Genomic DNA, 16,026 nt, shown 5'->3' on the forward strand with positions numbered 1-16,026 from the left:
CACTGAACTGCTGACCACAAGATTGGTGGTTCCGATCTACCAGCTACTCCTTGGAAACCCTAGACAGGGTTGCTATGAGTCGGAAACAATTCAACGGCACTTTAACAACAACCAGATGGCCAACCCTTTCTCTGCTGAACTGCTAGATGGATTGGAACTACCAACGCTGTGGTTAGCAGCCACCAGGGCTCCTTGAAAGCTGCAGTTCTTGGATCAGAAAGTTCAGAGGAGGCACATGTGGAGAGGCATTGGTCTGCCTGTGATGGGCTTATGAGTTAGCCACACGGTCCCTGTGTTTATAGGGGAAAGCTTCTCACCCACCCCTCCCTCAGCTTCTGACGGTTTTTCTTTCTGATTTCTTTTGTCATACAATATTTTCCCCTTGATCAGTGGGTCCATTTATTTAAATTTCCACCTTCAGTGCATGTGTCGGTGGAGACATGATTATATGCATCTGGTATAAAACCAGAAACCCATTGATTCTGACTCACAGTGATCCTTCAGGACAGACTAGAACGGCTGCATAGGGTTTCCCACGCTGTAAATCTTTAGGGAAGCCGATGGCCTCCTCTTTCTCCAAGGAACAGCTGGTGAGTGTTGGGTTAGCTGTATGGTGCCTCTTAACCCTCTGTGTCTGCAGGCCTTTCCAGCTGGGACAGTTAAATGTAGTTAGGAAGCTGTTGTTGTTAAGTGTTGTCCAGTTGATTCAGACCCATAGCGACCCTGTGTAGGGTTTCTGAGTTACTAAGTAGGGGTTTCCAACAGTAGGTGCTGCTAGGGGTGGGCTTGGGGCCTTCTGAGGTGTTTATAGGGAGAATGATGCTCTTGGTAGTTCTGTGAGATTGTCTGAGTTGTGAGGGAATGCTCATTTTTAAATCCTGCCCCCATTTTTTGCTACTATTTATCTTTGTCTGTCTTTGGGAAATACACTTCTCTTTGGCCTGTGGTGGAACATTTCTTCGTAAGCATGTGATTAAGGAACACTTCATAAAATGAATGGGACCCTTGTCCCTGCCTATAGGTGACAATGCATTTGTTGTACACTGACTACCATGGAACAACCAAGGTGATTTTTATTACAGCTCTCAGCGTCCCCGCCCCAGACTGCATGCAGCTCTGTTATTCTGGCAGATATGAGTGACTGTAGCGAACAATTTCATTCTCTCCTCATTTGCTTTAGCTGTTTATTACTGAAGGGAACCCTGGTAGCGTAGTGGGTTATGAACTGGGCTTCTGTAACTGCAAGGTCAGCAGTTGGAAACTACCAGCTGCTCTCTGGGAGAAAGATGAGGCTTTCTGATCCCAGAAAGATTTATAGCTTCAGAGCTGTAAATATAAGGTCACTGTGAATCGGAACGAACTCTAGCACATAGCCATCTCCACCACCAGTTATTAGTGAAGCTGGACAACAGGGCTTCAAAAAGTTGGTGGGAAAATTTCATTTTCTTTCAGTGTCATTTTTCCATGAACTTTTAGAATTCCCATTATATTAAAATCAAGGTTCTGACCTTTATATATATATATAAATAAGATATTTTGGAATTTCTAAACATAGAAATCTCCTTAAAGTGTAGCAAAGATGCAGCAAAGCATCTGCTCTCACTGTGTAAATATGGAGGGTGGGCTGTTTTTTAAAAACAATAATAGGTAAGTATCCTTACTCATAAGGAGCTCTGGTAGCATAGTGGTTACAAATTGGGCTGCGAACTATAAGGCCAGCAGTTAGAAACTACCAGCTGGTCCACGGGAGAAAGATGAGGCTTTCTGATCCTGTAAAGATTTATAGCCTCCAAAAGCCTGTACAAGATCGCTATGAGTCGGAACCAACTCTATGGCACATAACAACAACAACAACATCCTTAGTCATAGACCAGGGGGCAATGATTCGAACAGAACACGGGAATACTGAATGGTTTAAAATTAGGAAAGGTGTGCGACAGGGTTGTATTCTTTCATCATACTTACTCAACCTGTATGCTGAGCAAATAATCCAAGAAGCTGGGTTATATGTCGAAAAACATGGCATCAAGATTGAAAGAACACTCATTAACAACCTGCGATAGCAGATTATACAACCTTGCTTGCTGAAAGTGAAGAGGACTTGAAATACTTACTGATGAAGATCAAAGAGCACAGCCTTCAGTATGGATTACATCTCAATGTCAAGAAAACAAATATCCTTACTACTGGACCAGTAAACAACATTTTTATCAACGGAGAAAAGATTGAAGTTGTCAAGGACTTCAGTTTTCTTGGATCAACTATCAATACTCATGGAAGCAGCAGTCAAGAAATCAAATGACATATTACATTAGGCAAATCTGCTGCACAAGAACTTTTTGAAGTGTTGAAGAGCAAAGATGTCAGCTTGAGGACTAAGGTGCACCTGACCCAAGCCATGGTGTTTTCAGTAACCTCATATGCATGTGAAAGTTGGACAGTGAATAAGGAAGACCATAGAATTGATGCATTTGAGTTGTGGTGTTGGAGGAGAATACTGAAAGTGCCATGAACCGCCAGAAGAACCAACAGATCTGTGTTGGAAGAAGTACAGCCAGAGTGCTACTTGGAAGTCAGGATGGCCAGACTTTGTCTCTCAGACTTCGGACATATTGTCAGGAGGTACCAGTCACTGGAGAAGGATATCATGTTTGGTAAGGTGGAGGGTCAGAGAAGAAGAGGAAGACCCCCAGTGAGATGGATTGGCCAAGTGGCTGCATCAATGAGCTCAAGTGTGGCAACAATTGTGAGGTTGGCCCAGGACTGGGCAGTGTTTCATTCTGTTGTTACATAGGGTTGCTATGAGTTAGTACTGACTCGATGGCACCTAACAACAACAACAACAACAATTAAGAGGCACCAACATAATCACGTACTAAGGAATTAGATAATTGATACATTTATGGTGTTGGGGGAAAATATTAAAAGTATCATGGACTACCAGAAGAACAAACAAATCTCTGCTGGAAGAAGTACAACCAGAATGCTCCATAGAAGCCAAGATGGCAAGACTTCATCTCTCATACTTTGGACATATTATCAGGAGGGACCAGTACCTGGAGAAGGACATCATGCTTGGTAGATGAAGGGTAAGCGGAGGAGAGGGAGACTCCCAACAAGATGAATTGGCACAGTGGCAGCAGCTATGGGCTCGTGCATAGCAGTACTTGTGGGCATGATGTAGGACAGGGTGAGGTTTCATTCTGTTGTTCATAGGATTGCTATGGCACCTAACAACAAGGGAATCGTTTCTTTAGTTGGAATTGACTCTATAGCTGTAAATTTTATACCAATACCGAGTCCTGGTATGGCACTGTAGGATAAGCACTGTACCACAGGGTCAGTTTGAAACATAAGGTCATCAGTTCAAACTCACCAGTTGCTTCTTGGAAACCCTATACAGGGTCACTATGAGTCAGAACTGACTCAATGGCACTTTAAAACAACAGCATACGGAGTTTTACCTCTGTGTGTTAGTGTAGGAGTCAGTATACATACGACAGCAGAAAAGTATCAAGATGAAGGCCATATTGTCATTAGGAAACAGGAGCTACTAATAGGAACATTTTGTATGTGTATCCATTTGCAGACAATAAATTTAAAAGATGACCTGTGTTGTTTTTTCTTATTGTTGATAAAAATACACACATTTACCAAGTTAATGTGTAGATTTTCATTTTCATGTGTAGATCAGTTCCCTCAAGATGCCTTGAATGGTTTTGATGTAGGTCAAGGACTCTCTCCTGTGTGCTCCAAAAGCTAGTATTTTTGTTTTGTTTTGTTTTTGTCTGTTAAGTAAGGCTCTTCTTTCCCCAAAGACTATCCTGGGGGAAAACACAGAGCCCTAGCTTTCCAGTAATGAAATCCAGGTTTCCCATCTAGCTAAAGCCAGAGTGTTAGTGATGTTAAGTCTGATAACAACCCTGGATAGGAGTTCGAAGGAGCAACCGGTAGATTTGAACCACCCTGAGTAGGGTTTTCGAGGCTGTAAATCTTTACGGTAGCAGAAAGCCTTATCTTTTCCCATGGAATGACTGGTAGTTTTGAACTGATGACCTTGAGGTTAGCGATCAGATCTGTAATTACTATACTACCAAAGCTCCTTCCAGTGTGTAAGTAGAGCTGCAGAATTGATGGCAACATTGATTCAGGTATCACAGGATCTATTTTGTGGTAAAATAATTACATATGTATTTTCAGTGACAAAATATACTGATGCATGGTTTCAGGTAGTGGAGACTTACCAGAAAATAGTGAACATTGAACCATAAACAATAGGCTGCTATGTTTGTTGTTAGGCACCATCAACTCTGTCTTGACTCATAGCAACCCTGTGCACAACAGATTGAAACACTGCCTGGCCGTGTACACACCTCACAATCATTGCTACACCTGAATCCATTGCTGTTGCCACTGTGCCAATCCATCTTGTTGGAGGTCTTCCTCTTTTTCTCCAACCCTCCACTTTACCAAACACGATACCCCTATCCAGGGACTGGGCCTTCCTGACAGTATGTCCAGGGTATGAGAGATAAAGTCTGGCCATCCTGACTTCCAAGGAGCACTCTGGCTGCACTTCTTCCAACACAGATCTGTTTGTTCTTCTGGAGGTTCATGGCACTTTCAATATTCTCCTCCAACACCATAACTCAAATGCATCAATTCTTCTTCAGTCTTCCTTATTCACTGTTCAGCTTTTGCATGCATATGAAGGTTGTTGAAAATATCATGGCTTGGGTCAGACTGCTATTAGAACCACCCCCCCCCAAAAAAAAAAAAAGTCTTCTTTTTTCTAATGATTACCTGGAATAACCTTTCTTTACCTGGACTGTACAGTGAATCGAGAGTTTGCACCTAGGTATTTAATCATCCTATACAGACAAGCAGCTCAGATTGATGGAAATGATGGGAAGAGGATGGGGAGGGGGGACAGCTCCTCAGCAGTTTTGTCTTTGCTTCATCTAGAGCGAAATGAGTTTATTTATTTTGCGTGATGAAAATTTATGCTTCCAGGTTCTTGTGGTCCCCCTCCTGTCGTTTTCTGATTGAACTTTATGAAGATGAAGATGCCTGTCACCTGTTTTCCTCACTCTTTTGGGCTGTATGTAGGTCACAATTTCCAGACGGAAATAGGGCTCCATTTGGTGTTTATATCTTTGGCGTCTGCATCATCTTGTATCCCATCCAGGCCTTTGGGGATGGAGTTTTCCTCCCACAGATGGTGTTCAGAATGGGGAACCCATCCTCTGCTGCTCAGAAATCTCAAGGCACCATATTCCAGTCATCTGAGCTCAGGCAAAGAATTTTCTTCTCTGCTCACGGTACTTAAGCTCTTCAGCCATTCTGGTGACTGTGTTGGCTGAGATCTGCCATTAGCCTCCCTTCTGTCCTGCGGTCTAGAGATTGCTGATGTGGGCTGCTGTTACTGTTGTTGTTAGGTAATGTTGAGTTGACTCCAACACATAGTGACCCTGTGCACAACCGGTGAAAACATGCCCAGTCCATATCATTCTCACAAGCATTGCTGTATTTGAGCCCATCCTTAAAGCCAACTCCTTAGAGCCTGGTGGTTTTTTTTGTTTCATTTTGTTTTTGTTTTCACTTTACCGCCTATTTTACCAAACATGGTGTCCTTTTCCAAGAACTGGTTCTTCCTGATAACATGCCCAAAGTATGTGAGATGAAGTCTCACCATCCTCCCTTCTATACTTCTTCACTGACGGGTATGTTCATTCTTCAGGCATATTCAATGGTTTGTTCCATGGTATAGTTCATATTCATTCCTTGGCAACACCACATTTCAAAGACATTCTTTTTTGGTCTAACTTATTCATTGTCCAACTTTTCACTTCCATATGTGTGATTGCAAATACCATGGCAGATATCAGGTGGAGTTTGGCTGGAAGCAGAGAATACCAGAAAGACGTTTACTTGTATTTTATTGACTATATGAAGCCATTTAACTGTGTGGATATGACAAATTATAGATAACTTCACAATTGTATTATGAAGATTGGGAATTCCAAAACACTTAACTATGCTCATGTGGTGCCTGCCCATAGAACCAGGTACTACTGCGTGGTTTAAAATCTGCAAAGGTGTGCAACAGGGTTATATCGTTTGCTGTACGTATTCAGTATGTGAGCTGAGCAAACCCAAGAAGCTGGACTATAGGCAGAAGGGCCATTAGGATTGGAGGAAGACTCACTTAACAACCTGAGATACGCAGACATCACAGCCTTGCTGGATGATATGAGAAGGTTCTGCTTCGTGCATTTCTTTTTCTGGAGGACTACAGGTGCTTTCAGCTTCATCTGGGCAGCATTCTTAAAGTAGTTCAATTCGCATGGGGCTCGTCGTTTGTTTCGGGGCTTGGGAATTCTGCTGCTTCTGTGATGGGGCTTGGAAAGGATCTCAGAAAGAGAACCTCCATTATCCCCACTCCCTTCCTACGCCACCATTTGTCGCAGCAGAGGCTGCTAGAATGGGGGACTTTTGTGGAGCATTTACTGTTGTTAGTTGCCATCCAGTCGACCCTAACTCATGATAACCTTGTGTGTGGCAGAGTACAACTGTGATTCATAAGGTTTTCAAGGCTGTGACCTTTGGGAAGCAGGTCACCAAGACTATCTTCCAAGGCACCTACCTCTAGGTGGGTTTAAACTGCTAAGCTTTCAACTAATAAGGCGTCAAGTGCTTAACCATATATGCCACTCAGCACCTCCCTCACAGGGCACCTACAAGGGTGTACCAACATAAGGTGCTTCACTTGCAAGAACTTGAGCGCTTGGATGGCTGTTTGAGATTCTGTTTACCACTGACAGCATGTGTACATCTGGAATGCTCTCAACACCTAATGGCAATCCGTTCCTCTCAGCCTGGGGAGCAAATTTAGATGAGCAGAGAGGTGAGTTCTGTACAGAATGCACCTTGTTGGTGTTGAGAATGTAGCTGAATTGACTTTGCTCATCTTTTCTGTGTTGCAACTAAATCTGCCAACTAAATTGCATCCATTCAGTTACCCAACAAGTATTCTCAAGTCCTGCCGTGCGTGTTGAGTCCCTGCATAGTGCAATATGTTACTAGTACACTCAGCTGCTAGCCAGCCGGGTGCAGCTTTAAATACACCCAGAGGTTCCTCAGAAGAAATGACTGGCAATGTATTTCGGAAACACCACCCATGAAAGCGTCTGGAGCAACTTCTACTCTAACACACATGGAGTCGCCATGAATTGGAACTGACTTGATCCCAACTGGTTTTTGTTTGTTTGTTTGTTTGTTTATTTATTAATCTCCTTAATCCTCTTCAGAAACTGGCCAGAAAATTCATTTACATAGCTCGTTTTGTTGCATTGATAGCTCCTAAATCTGGAAAAGTGGTTTCTAGCTTTTTGAGGGCTAATTGTGGTACTTGGTGTGGGGTTCTAGCTGAAATTTCAAAGTAGTTTGGCCCAAGGAGGAAAAGTTGAGTCTAATAAAGACAGTTCTAAGTGTGTGTCTTCCTGTTTTTCACAATCCCAGGAACGGAACACAGAGATGACATAGACTTGAGGGCTGTGTTTACAGTGCAGAGGGTTTAGGTATATTTGTACAAGTTCTGCAGAGCTTAGAGTGATGATTCAAGCAGGGTTATTTCATTCTCTGCCAGCTTCCTCTGAGCACTATCAGACAGGGCTGCTGTTGTTAGGAGCCCTTGAGTCAATTTCATCTTGTAGCAACCTCATGTGATAGAATAGAACTGTTCATAATGTTTTCTAGGCTGCCATCTGTATGTGAATAGATGGCCAGGTCTTTCTCCTCTGAGGTGGATTTTAACTCTCAACCTTTCAGTTAGCAGCCAAATGTTTCACCATTGTGCCACCAAGTCTCCTTTTATAGGGCACGGAAAGGAGAGTTAAATTGTCCATAAGTGAGATCTGCAGTTCTTCCTCAAATGTAAATTCTTAATATAGATGAAATTCATCTAATTCATGAAATTCAGGTTCACGTCTCCAAATAATAAAAGGCTTTAGCTTTTTAGCTTTAGCTTCTTAGAAAATATAAACTGCTCACTAATGATTACTTCATAGACCAAGAGACAATCCTTCGAGCAGAACAAGGGGATACTGAATGGTTTAAAACCAAGAAAGGTGTGTTCCAGGGTTGTTTTCTTTCACCATACTTTATTCAATCTGTATGCTGAGCAGATATTCTGAAAAACTGGTTTATATGAAGGAAAACATGGCATCAGGATTGGAGGAAAACTCATTAACAACCTGCGATATGCAGATGATACAACCTTGCTTGCTGGAAATGAAGAGGACTTGAAATATTTACCAATGAAAATCAAAGACCACAACCTTCCGTATGGGTTGTAACTCAATGTAAAGAAAACAAAAATCCTCACAACTGGACCAATAAATTTCATCAGGATAGATGGAGAAAAGATTGAAATTGCTGAAGACTTCATTTTGTTTGGATCCATTATCAACATTCATGGAAACAGTAATCAAAAAATCAAACAGTATACTGAATTAGGCAGATCTGCTGTAAAAGACTTCTTTAAAGTGTTCAAGAGCAAAGATGTCAGTTTGAGGACTAAGGTGCACTTGGCCCACACCATGATATTTTCAATAGCTTCATATGCATGTGAAAGTTGGTCAGTGAATAAGGAAGACTATAGCAGAATTGATGCATTTAATTTATGGTGTTGGAAGAGAATATTAAAACTAACACGGACTGCCAGAGAACAAACCAATCTGTGTAGGGAAAAGTTCAGTCAGAATGCTCCTTAGAAGCCAGGATGGTGAGCCTTCATCTCTCATGCTTCAGGCATATTATAGGAGGGACCAGACCCTGGAGAAGGACATCATGCTTGGTAAAGTGGAGGGTCCATGAAAAAGAGAAAGACCCCCAACGAGATGGATTGACATGGTGGCAGCAGCAAAGACATCTAGCATAGCAGCGATTGTGAGATGGGCTCAGGCCTGGGCAGTGTCGCGTTCTGTTTTACACAGGGTCGCTGTGAGTCGGCGCCAACAAGACGGCACCTACCAATACTGATTGCTAGATCCCTGGTGGTGCCAGCAGTTGGCATTTGTACTCGGTTGTTGAAGGGATCCATTTCTGTACAGATGACAGTCTTGGAAACCCTAGGGGTAGTTCTCCTCTGTTCTACAGGTAGCTAAGAGTCGCTACTGACCCATCGGTCATACAGTGTACGTAACATTGATGTTGTTATTGTTAAGTGCTGTGGAGTCGGTTCTGACTCCTAATGATCCTGCCCAGGGTTTCTGAGGCTGTAAATCATTACGGGAGCAGAACGCCTCATCATTCTCCCACAGAATTGCTGGTAGTTTCGAGCTCCTGACCTTGAGATTGGCAGCATGACTTGTAACCACTACATTACCAGAGCTCCTTAGGTAGCATTCATAGTAGTAATAATGTCAGTGTCTGCACCTGTCGTAACTTGAGGGAGTATAATATGAATCAAGAGCGGCCCAAGGCTGATCTCTGTACCTCTACGCTCTATTGGATTTTTTTTGTTTTTTACCAATTTAGTTCTCTTCTGGGTTCGATAACCCATTGCAGTAACCACACAGAACTCATAGACCATACTTAACAGTTGAATGGTTTCTTAAGGAAGAGGCTACAACTGGAAACCCAGAAGCATGTAGGCGAAGTTTCCGGTATTCAGTGCAGGACAGCTCTTTCAGCTCCTGACTGCAGGACAGGAGTTCTCAGCCCTGCCATCTGTTGCTGTTTGCTCTGTTGCTGGGCTCCTTCCAGGCCGCCCGCTGTCTTCAGCGTAGCAGCTCTTTCAGGCTGTTCCATGCTGCTGCTTTCTGTGTGCCAAGCCTCTATACACACCTCCTTGTGTTTGGGTGAGGGACACAAACTGACCAGCCCCTTCTCAGTAGGCCACAGACACCTCATTTGCATAATAGGCGCAGTTGGGCTATAACTCACCTCATTTGCATAGTCTATTGACCAATCCCTGGAAGGTATATACCAGCCACAGAGCAGTTGCATTCCAGGGCTTAACAAAAAGTGGTCAGCTCCCCCAGGAAATGTGAGTGCACCTGGACAAAATTAACAAACCCTCTGAGGTAGAAAACTGGGGTTAAGGTAACCCCTCAGGGCTTAGTGGGAAAATCTCTGGGGTTTTCCACAGAATCAAAGCTAAAGGCCACATATATGAACTCAGTTCATCACAGTGACACACAAAACAACAACAAACCAAAAGGTTCTTGGGCGGAACAAATGGTTTGGACGTATTGACTAACCTAAAGTCTGGAAGTTTGAGCCCACCCAGTAGTGCCAGGGAGTCTCCTTCCGTAAAGATTGTAACCAAGAAAACCCCATGGAGCACTTCTATTCTACAGCATTTGGGATTGCCATGAGTTGTAACGGGTTTGGTTTAGACTCTGCAAGGTTGGTAGTTTGAATCCACCAAGGGGCGCTATAGAAGAAAAACCTGGCAGTCTATGTTTGTAAGATTAATTGCCACCATCAAAAACTCTCAGAAGCCCAGTTCTGCTCTGACACACATGGGTAGCCGTGAGTTGGACTTGGCTGCAGATTTGGTTTTTGATTTTTGATGGCCCTCTAACGTCTCTTTCCTTTTCTCCCACCTGTTGGCAGCTGTCCGTATCTGGCCCTGAAGATCACGCCCGCGATCCCTGTGGTGGGCGGCATCCTGTTCTTCTTTGTGATCGGGACGCTGCTCCGCACCAGCTTCAGTGACCCTGGTGTCCTTCCACGAGCCACGCCTGATGAAGCAGCAGATCTGGAGAGGCAAATAGGTAACCATGGAGGTCTGTCCACAGGCCTTCGCAGCAATGTTGAAGGAGGGCAAGGGTGGTCCACACTGTAGAGAGGCGGTCAGGCAGAAGGAGAACCTGAGTAGGAGGTGGGATGTGAGGTGTCCGAGGTAAGGCAGAGGGGCGGTGGGTTGAAGCTGGGCTTCATCATGCACATCATGGCACCTCCAGGGAGCCCTGATTCTGGAACTTTCTCTGAAGCCCAAGTGCCCCACTTGGCTCCCAGAGCCAGTCTCTACCTGAAGGTGTAAGAGACTTATTCCCTTTTATTGTCATTGACGCCCAACTCTGGCCTCCTTCCCTGATGGAAAGTTCAAAACTATGACATTTTAGGCTGTGCTGTGGAGTGTCCACTCTTGGGTCCAGAATTTCCTTGATGAAGGTGTAGCAAAAAAAAAAAAAAAGAAGAAGAAAGAAAGAAAGAAAGAAAATTGTGAGACAGATAGCTTTATTTTCCTTTAATATCAACGTCCTAGGACAGAGTTGACAACCATCTGTTTTGAAGCTACCAATACATAAACTGACACCACAGATAAGCATTTTAAAGTCGTGTTTTAGTTTCATTTAAAATACAGTGAGGATGTTTTCTTGCTCTCTTGTTGTTGTTGTTGTTAAGTGCCATCGAGTCGGTTCCGACCCATAGCGACCCTGTACAGGGTTTCCGAGGGTGTTGCTCTCTAGTGCTCTTAAAAATTGCGCTGGTAAGAAGGTGGTTTTGGTGGAATTTGTTGGTCAATTTATTGTTTTAGTTTATAGTGAATTTTTTTATTCATAAATGTTCAAGTTTTCAAGTGTTGAAAACATATAGATAATAGAACATTTGCCAGGTAAGCATTTTGCACATGTGTGATTCAGTCCGTCAGTGTTTTAGTGACTATGCACAGGCATTCGACTGTGTGGATATAGCAAACAATGAGACTTCTACAACACTCACTTGTGGTTATGAGGAACCTGTCCATAGACCGACTGAGACACTGTTGTTTGAATAGCAAAAGGGAATGGTTTAAAATCAGGAAATGTATGTGTCAGAGTTGTATCGTTTCTCCGTGTATTTATTCAGTCTGTATGCTGAGCAAATAATTGAGAAGCTGGATTACATGAGAAAGAATCAGGCATCAGGATCAGAGGAAGACTCATTAACAACCTTTGATATGCAAGTGAGACAACCTTGCTTGCTGAAGGTGAAGAGAATTTAAATTTAAAATTCTTACTGATGAAGACCTAAAACTACTGCCTTCACTATGGACTGCATCTCAATGTAAAGAAAACAAAAATCCTCACTAAGTGACATGATAAATGAAGAAAAAAATGAAGCTGTCAAAGACTTCATTTTGTTTGGATTCATAACTAGTACTCATGGAAGCAGCAGTCAAGAAACCAAACGACAATATTGCATTAGGCAAATCTGTGCACAAGACCTCTTCAAAGTGCTAAAAAGCAAAGATGTTAGTTGGAGGACTACGGTGCACCTGACCCAAGCCATGATATTTTCAATAACCTCATATGCATGTGAAAGTAGACAGTGAATATGGAAGATCTAGAAGAATTGAAGCAGCTGAATTATGGTGTTGGCAAAGACTATTGAAAGTTCCCTGGGCTGCCTGAAGAACAAACAAATCTGTTTGGGAAGAAGTACAGTCGGAGGAAGGTTCCTCAGAAGCAAAGATGGTGAGACTTGGTCTCTCATACTTTGGACCTGCTGTCAGGAGGGACCAGTTCCTGGAGAAGGACGTCATGCTTGGGCAAGAGGAGGGACAGCACAAAAGAAAACGACTCTCAGTGACATGGGTTGGCACAGTGACATCAACAATGCGCTCAGACAGAGCAACAATTGTGAGGTTGGCACAGGACTGCACAGTGTTTCCTTCTATGCATGTGGTCTCTATGAGTCAGAACTGACTCGATAGCCCCTAGCAACAGCAACAATGATTCAGTGACACCAGTTATATCATCCATATTGTACAACCATCACCAGTATCTCTTCCCACATTTTCTATGTCCATAAACAGAAGCTCACTGCTTTCCAAACACGATCCCCACGTCCCCTCCCTCTACCCTGGTTGTTGTTGCTAGCTGCCATTGAGTTGGCCCCTGACGCATGGTCACCCCCACGTGTTGCAGATATAACTGCTCCATGAAGTTTCCTCAGCTGTAATCTTTATAGATTTGTTATCGCTAAGTGCCTTCGAGTCGGTTCCGACTCATAGCAACCCCATATAGAGTTCCCAAGGAGTGGCTGGTGAGCCTGAACCACCAACATTTCTGTTCAAACTGACCTTGCAGTCCAGTGCATTAACCCATAGCGCCACACCAGACCTCCCATCTTTACCACTAATAAATTCTTATCTCTATAGTTTTCCTGCTCTAGTTATTTCATATTAGTGAGGTCATATAATACTTATTTGTCCTTTTGTGCTTGAATTGTTTCTTTCAGCATAAAGGCTAACCACAAGTTCAGTGGTTCAATTATATCACCTATCAAGGGTTGTTATGAGTCAGGCGGCACTTGACAACACCACCAACGTTTGCAGGGTTGGTCAATTTGGTGACAGGGACAGAGGGAGCGAGATGGCTCAGTGTAGGCACAAGTGTGAGTGTGAGAAATCCCCAGATGAAGTGCCATCTCAGCAGTGGAAACTCACCAGCTGCTCCTGCTTCCGGAAAACCCACTGCGACAGTTCTGCCCTGCCCTATTGGGTCACTAGGAGTTGTCACAGACTCGGTGGCAGAGAGAGGGTTTGGGGTTTTCTTGAGTGGCACAATAGTTTGGCTACTAACTGAAAAAGCCAGTTAGTAAGTGGTTCAAAGCCACGAGCAGTTCCATGAGAGAAAGCTGCGGCAGGCAGTCTGCTTCCGTAAAGATTAGTCTTGGAAACCCTATGGGGCCGCTCTACTCTGTCATACAGGGACTCAACATTGACTCAACAGCAGCAGGTTTTTGGTTTTCCTTCTGCTCTGTGTGCTTCCCTCCCCAGCCTTCACTGAAGCAACAGCAAGCACCCTTAGGTGTAGAGCAAGTCAATATAGGTGTGAATCTTGTTAGAAAGCTCTTCTCCAGGTGCTAAAGTCCAGCTGTGTCCTGCCAAGATCTTCGTCTCTGTGGCCTGGCAGGGGAAGAATGAAGAAGATGATAGAGGGAGTTTGTGATGATGGTTGGTTCAGCTGCAGCTTTGTTGTATCCTGAGGTAGGAGAGATGAGAAAAGGAAGAAGCAACAGTGGAAGAAACCATATGGTCTCTTTCTCAGCCATCTTAAGGATTCCAGGACCCATCTCTTGTGATTCAGTGGTGGTGGTGGTTATGTGCCTTGGGGTCGGTTCCTTAGAGAGCAGAAATGTCCCTTAGGGATTCCAAGGCTCTTGGCACTGTGGGTTAATGCACCATACTGCAAAGTCATTTGAATCATAAGGTCAGCGGTTCAAGCTCACCAGTCGCTCCTCGGAAACCCTATACAGGGTCGCTATGGGTCCGAATTGACTCGACGGCATTTAACAACAACAACTGTCTTGACAGAAGCAGACTGCCACATCTTTCTCCAGCTGGGCAGTTGGTGGGTTCAAATTGCTGACTTTTCAGTTTGCAGACAAGTACTTTACGACTGTTCCACCAATGGCTCTTTTAGGGACTTAAGAGTTGTTGTTGTTGTTGTTGTTGTTATGTGCCGTGGAGTTGGTCTGACTCATAGCGACCCTGTACAGGGTTTCCGATGCTATAAATCTTTACGCGAGCAGAAAGCCTCATCTTTCTCCCATGTAACAGCTGGTGGTTTCAAATTGCTGACCCTGAGATTCGCAGCCCAATTCATAACCACTGCACTACCACTAATTCATAATAATGGGTTATAGTTTGTCATACTTCAATAATGTAATACTCTCATCATGACTACCACTGTGTCTTACCACATCCCTGCAACCTTGTGAGGAAAGTCATTCCCATTTTACTGATGAGGAAACCAAGTCTCAGTGAGGTTCAGTGGGAAAAGGTGGGAGAGCTGGAGCCTAGAACCCAGGCCGCCCTGGGGCCAGCCCTTGGTTCCTGCCCAAGCGAGGCAGGTCAGGCCCAGCTCCCTTCACTAAGTACTGCCTCTACAGCAATCGCAGTATTTTCTGTGGAAAACCCTCTACTTAAGCAGGGTGCCCAGGATCTAGCCCCCAACCCCGAGTCCACAGTTCCCTACTGCGCTCCTGTTTTGTCTTCTCATATTAACATGGAGGAAGTTGAGAGAGAGAGAGAATTCACTCAAGTGCATTTTGGTTTGTTTGTTTTTGTTAAAATGGATAGTTTTCAGAGGAAGTCATCTATTTTGAAACCAGCTGTGGAACCAGAGGTCTGCCGTCCATGAGAGACCCATGTTGTATTAAAGAGGAAACCAGTCCTGTTTCCAGTGAAGGAAAAAAGGGTTTCAAGCCAGACTTCCAGCACCTCCGAAAAAAAGTAGCTCAGCATATCCCTTCCCCAAAAACGGCAATAAAACTGGACAAAATGATCAGAGATGATTACTTCCTGGTTGTTGAATTCAACTAAACTGATAAGTATTTATGAAACCCTACTGTTTCGTTCCACCACGCATCTGTCAGTTTGTCATACTGTGGTGGCTTGTGAGTTGCTGTAATTCTGAAAGCTGTGCCACCAGTATTTTAAATACCAGCAGGGTCAGCCATGGTGGACAGGTTTCAGATGAGCTTCCAGACAAAGGCAGACTAGGATGAAAGATTGACAAACTACTTCCGAATCTTTAGTCACTGAAAACCTTATGAATAGCAGAGAAACACTGTCAGATATAGTGCCAGAAAAGGAGCCCCTCAGGTTGGAAGTCACTCAAAATGTGACTGGGGAAGAGATGCCTCCTCAAAGTGGAGTTGACCATGATGACGCAGTAAAGCCCGTTGGAGAAAAGCTCGCCGAACCTTCATTTGCTGATGGGGCACAACTCAAAATGAAGAGAAAAAGCTGTAAACAGCCAGTGAAAATTAGAACTTGGAGTGTACGAAGTATGAATCTAGGGAAATTGGAAGTTGTCAAAAATGAAATGGAACACATAAACATCGATATTTTAGGCCTTAGTGAGCTGAAATGGACTGGTATTGACCAGTTTGAATCTGACAACCTCATGGTTTACTATGCCGGGAATGACAAATTGAAAAGGAATGGTGTTGCATTCATTGTCAAAAAGAACATATCCAGATCAGTCATGAGGTACAATGCTGTCTGTGATAGGATAATAT

The 16,026-nt window shown here is 43.7% G+C and overlaps 1 protein-coding gene across 2 annotated transcripts in view; it reads left to right on the forward strand.

The window, feature by feature from the left end:
- The window catches only part of ZDHHC14 (zinc finger, DHHC-type containing 14), a 328,836-nt gene that overhangs the window by 193,885 nt on the left and 118,925 nt on the right, over positions 1-16,026 (forward strand). For both annotated transcript variants that reach the window (XM_006868453.1, XM_006868454.1), the window contains exon 2: positions 10,624-10,784. In XM_006868453.1, coding sequence (XP_006868515.1) covers positions 10,624-10,784 — 161 coding nt within the window. The remainder of the gene's footprint in view (positions 1-10,623; positions 10,785-16,026) is intronic.

The sequence above is a fragment of the Chrysochloris asiatica genome, unplaced genomic scaffold (genome assembly GCF_000296735.1).
Source record: "Chrysochloris asiatica unplaced genomic scaffold, ChrAsi1.0 scaffold00117, whole genome shotgun sequence".
In the NCBI taxonomy this organism is placed as follows: domain Eukaryota; kingdom Metazoa; phylum Chordata; class Mammalia; order Afrosoricida; family Chrysochloridae; genus Chrysochloris; species Chrysochloris asiatica.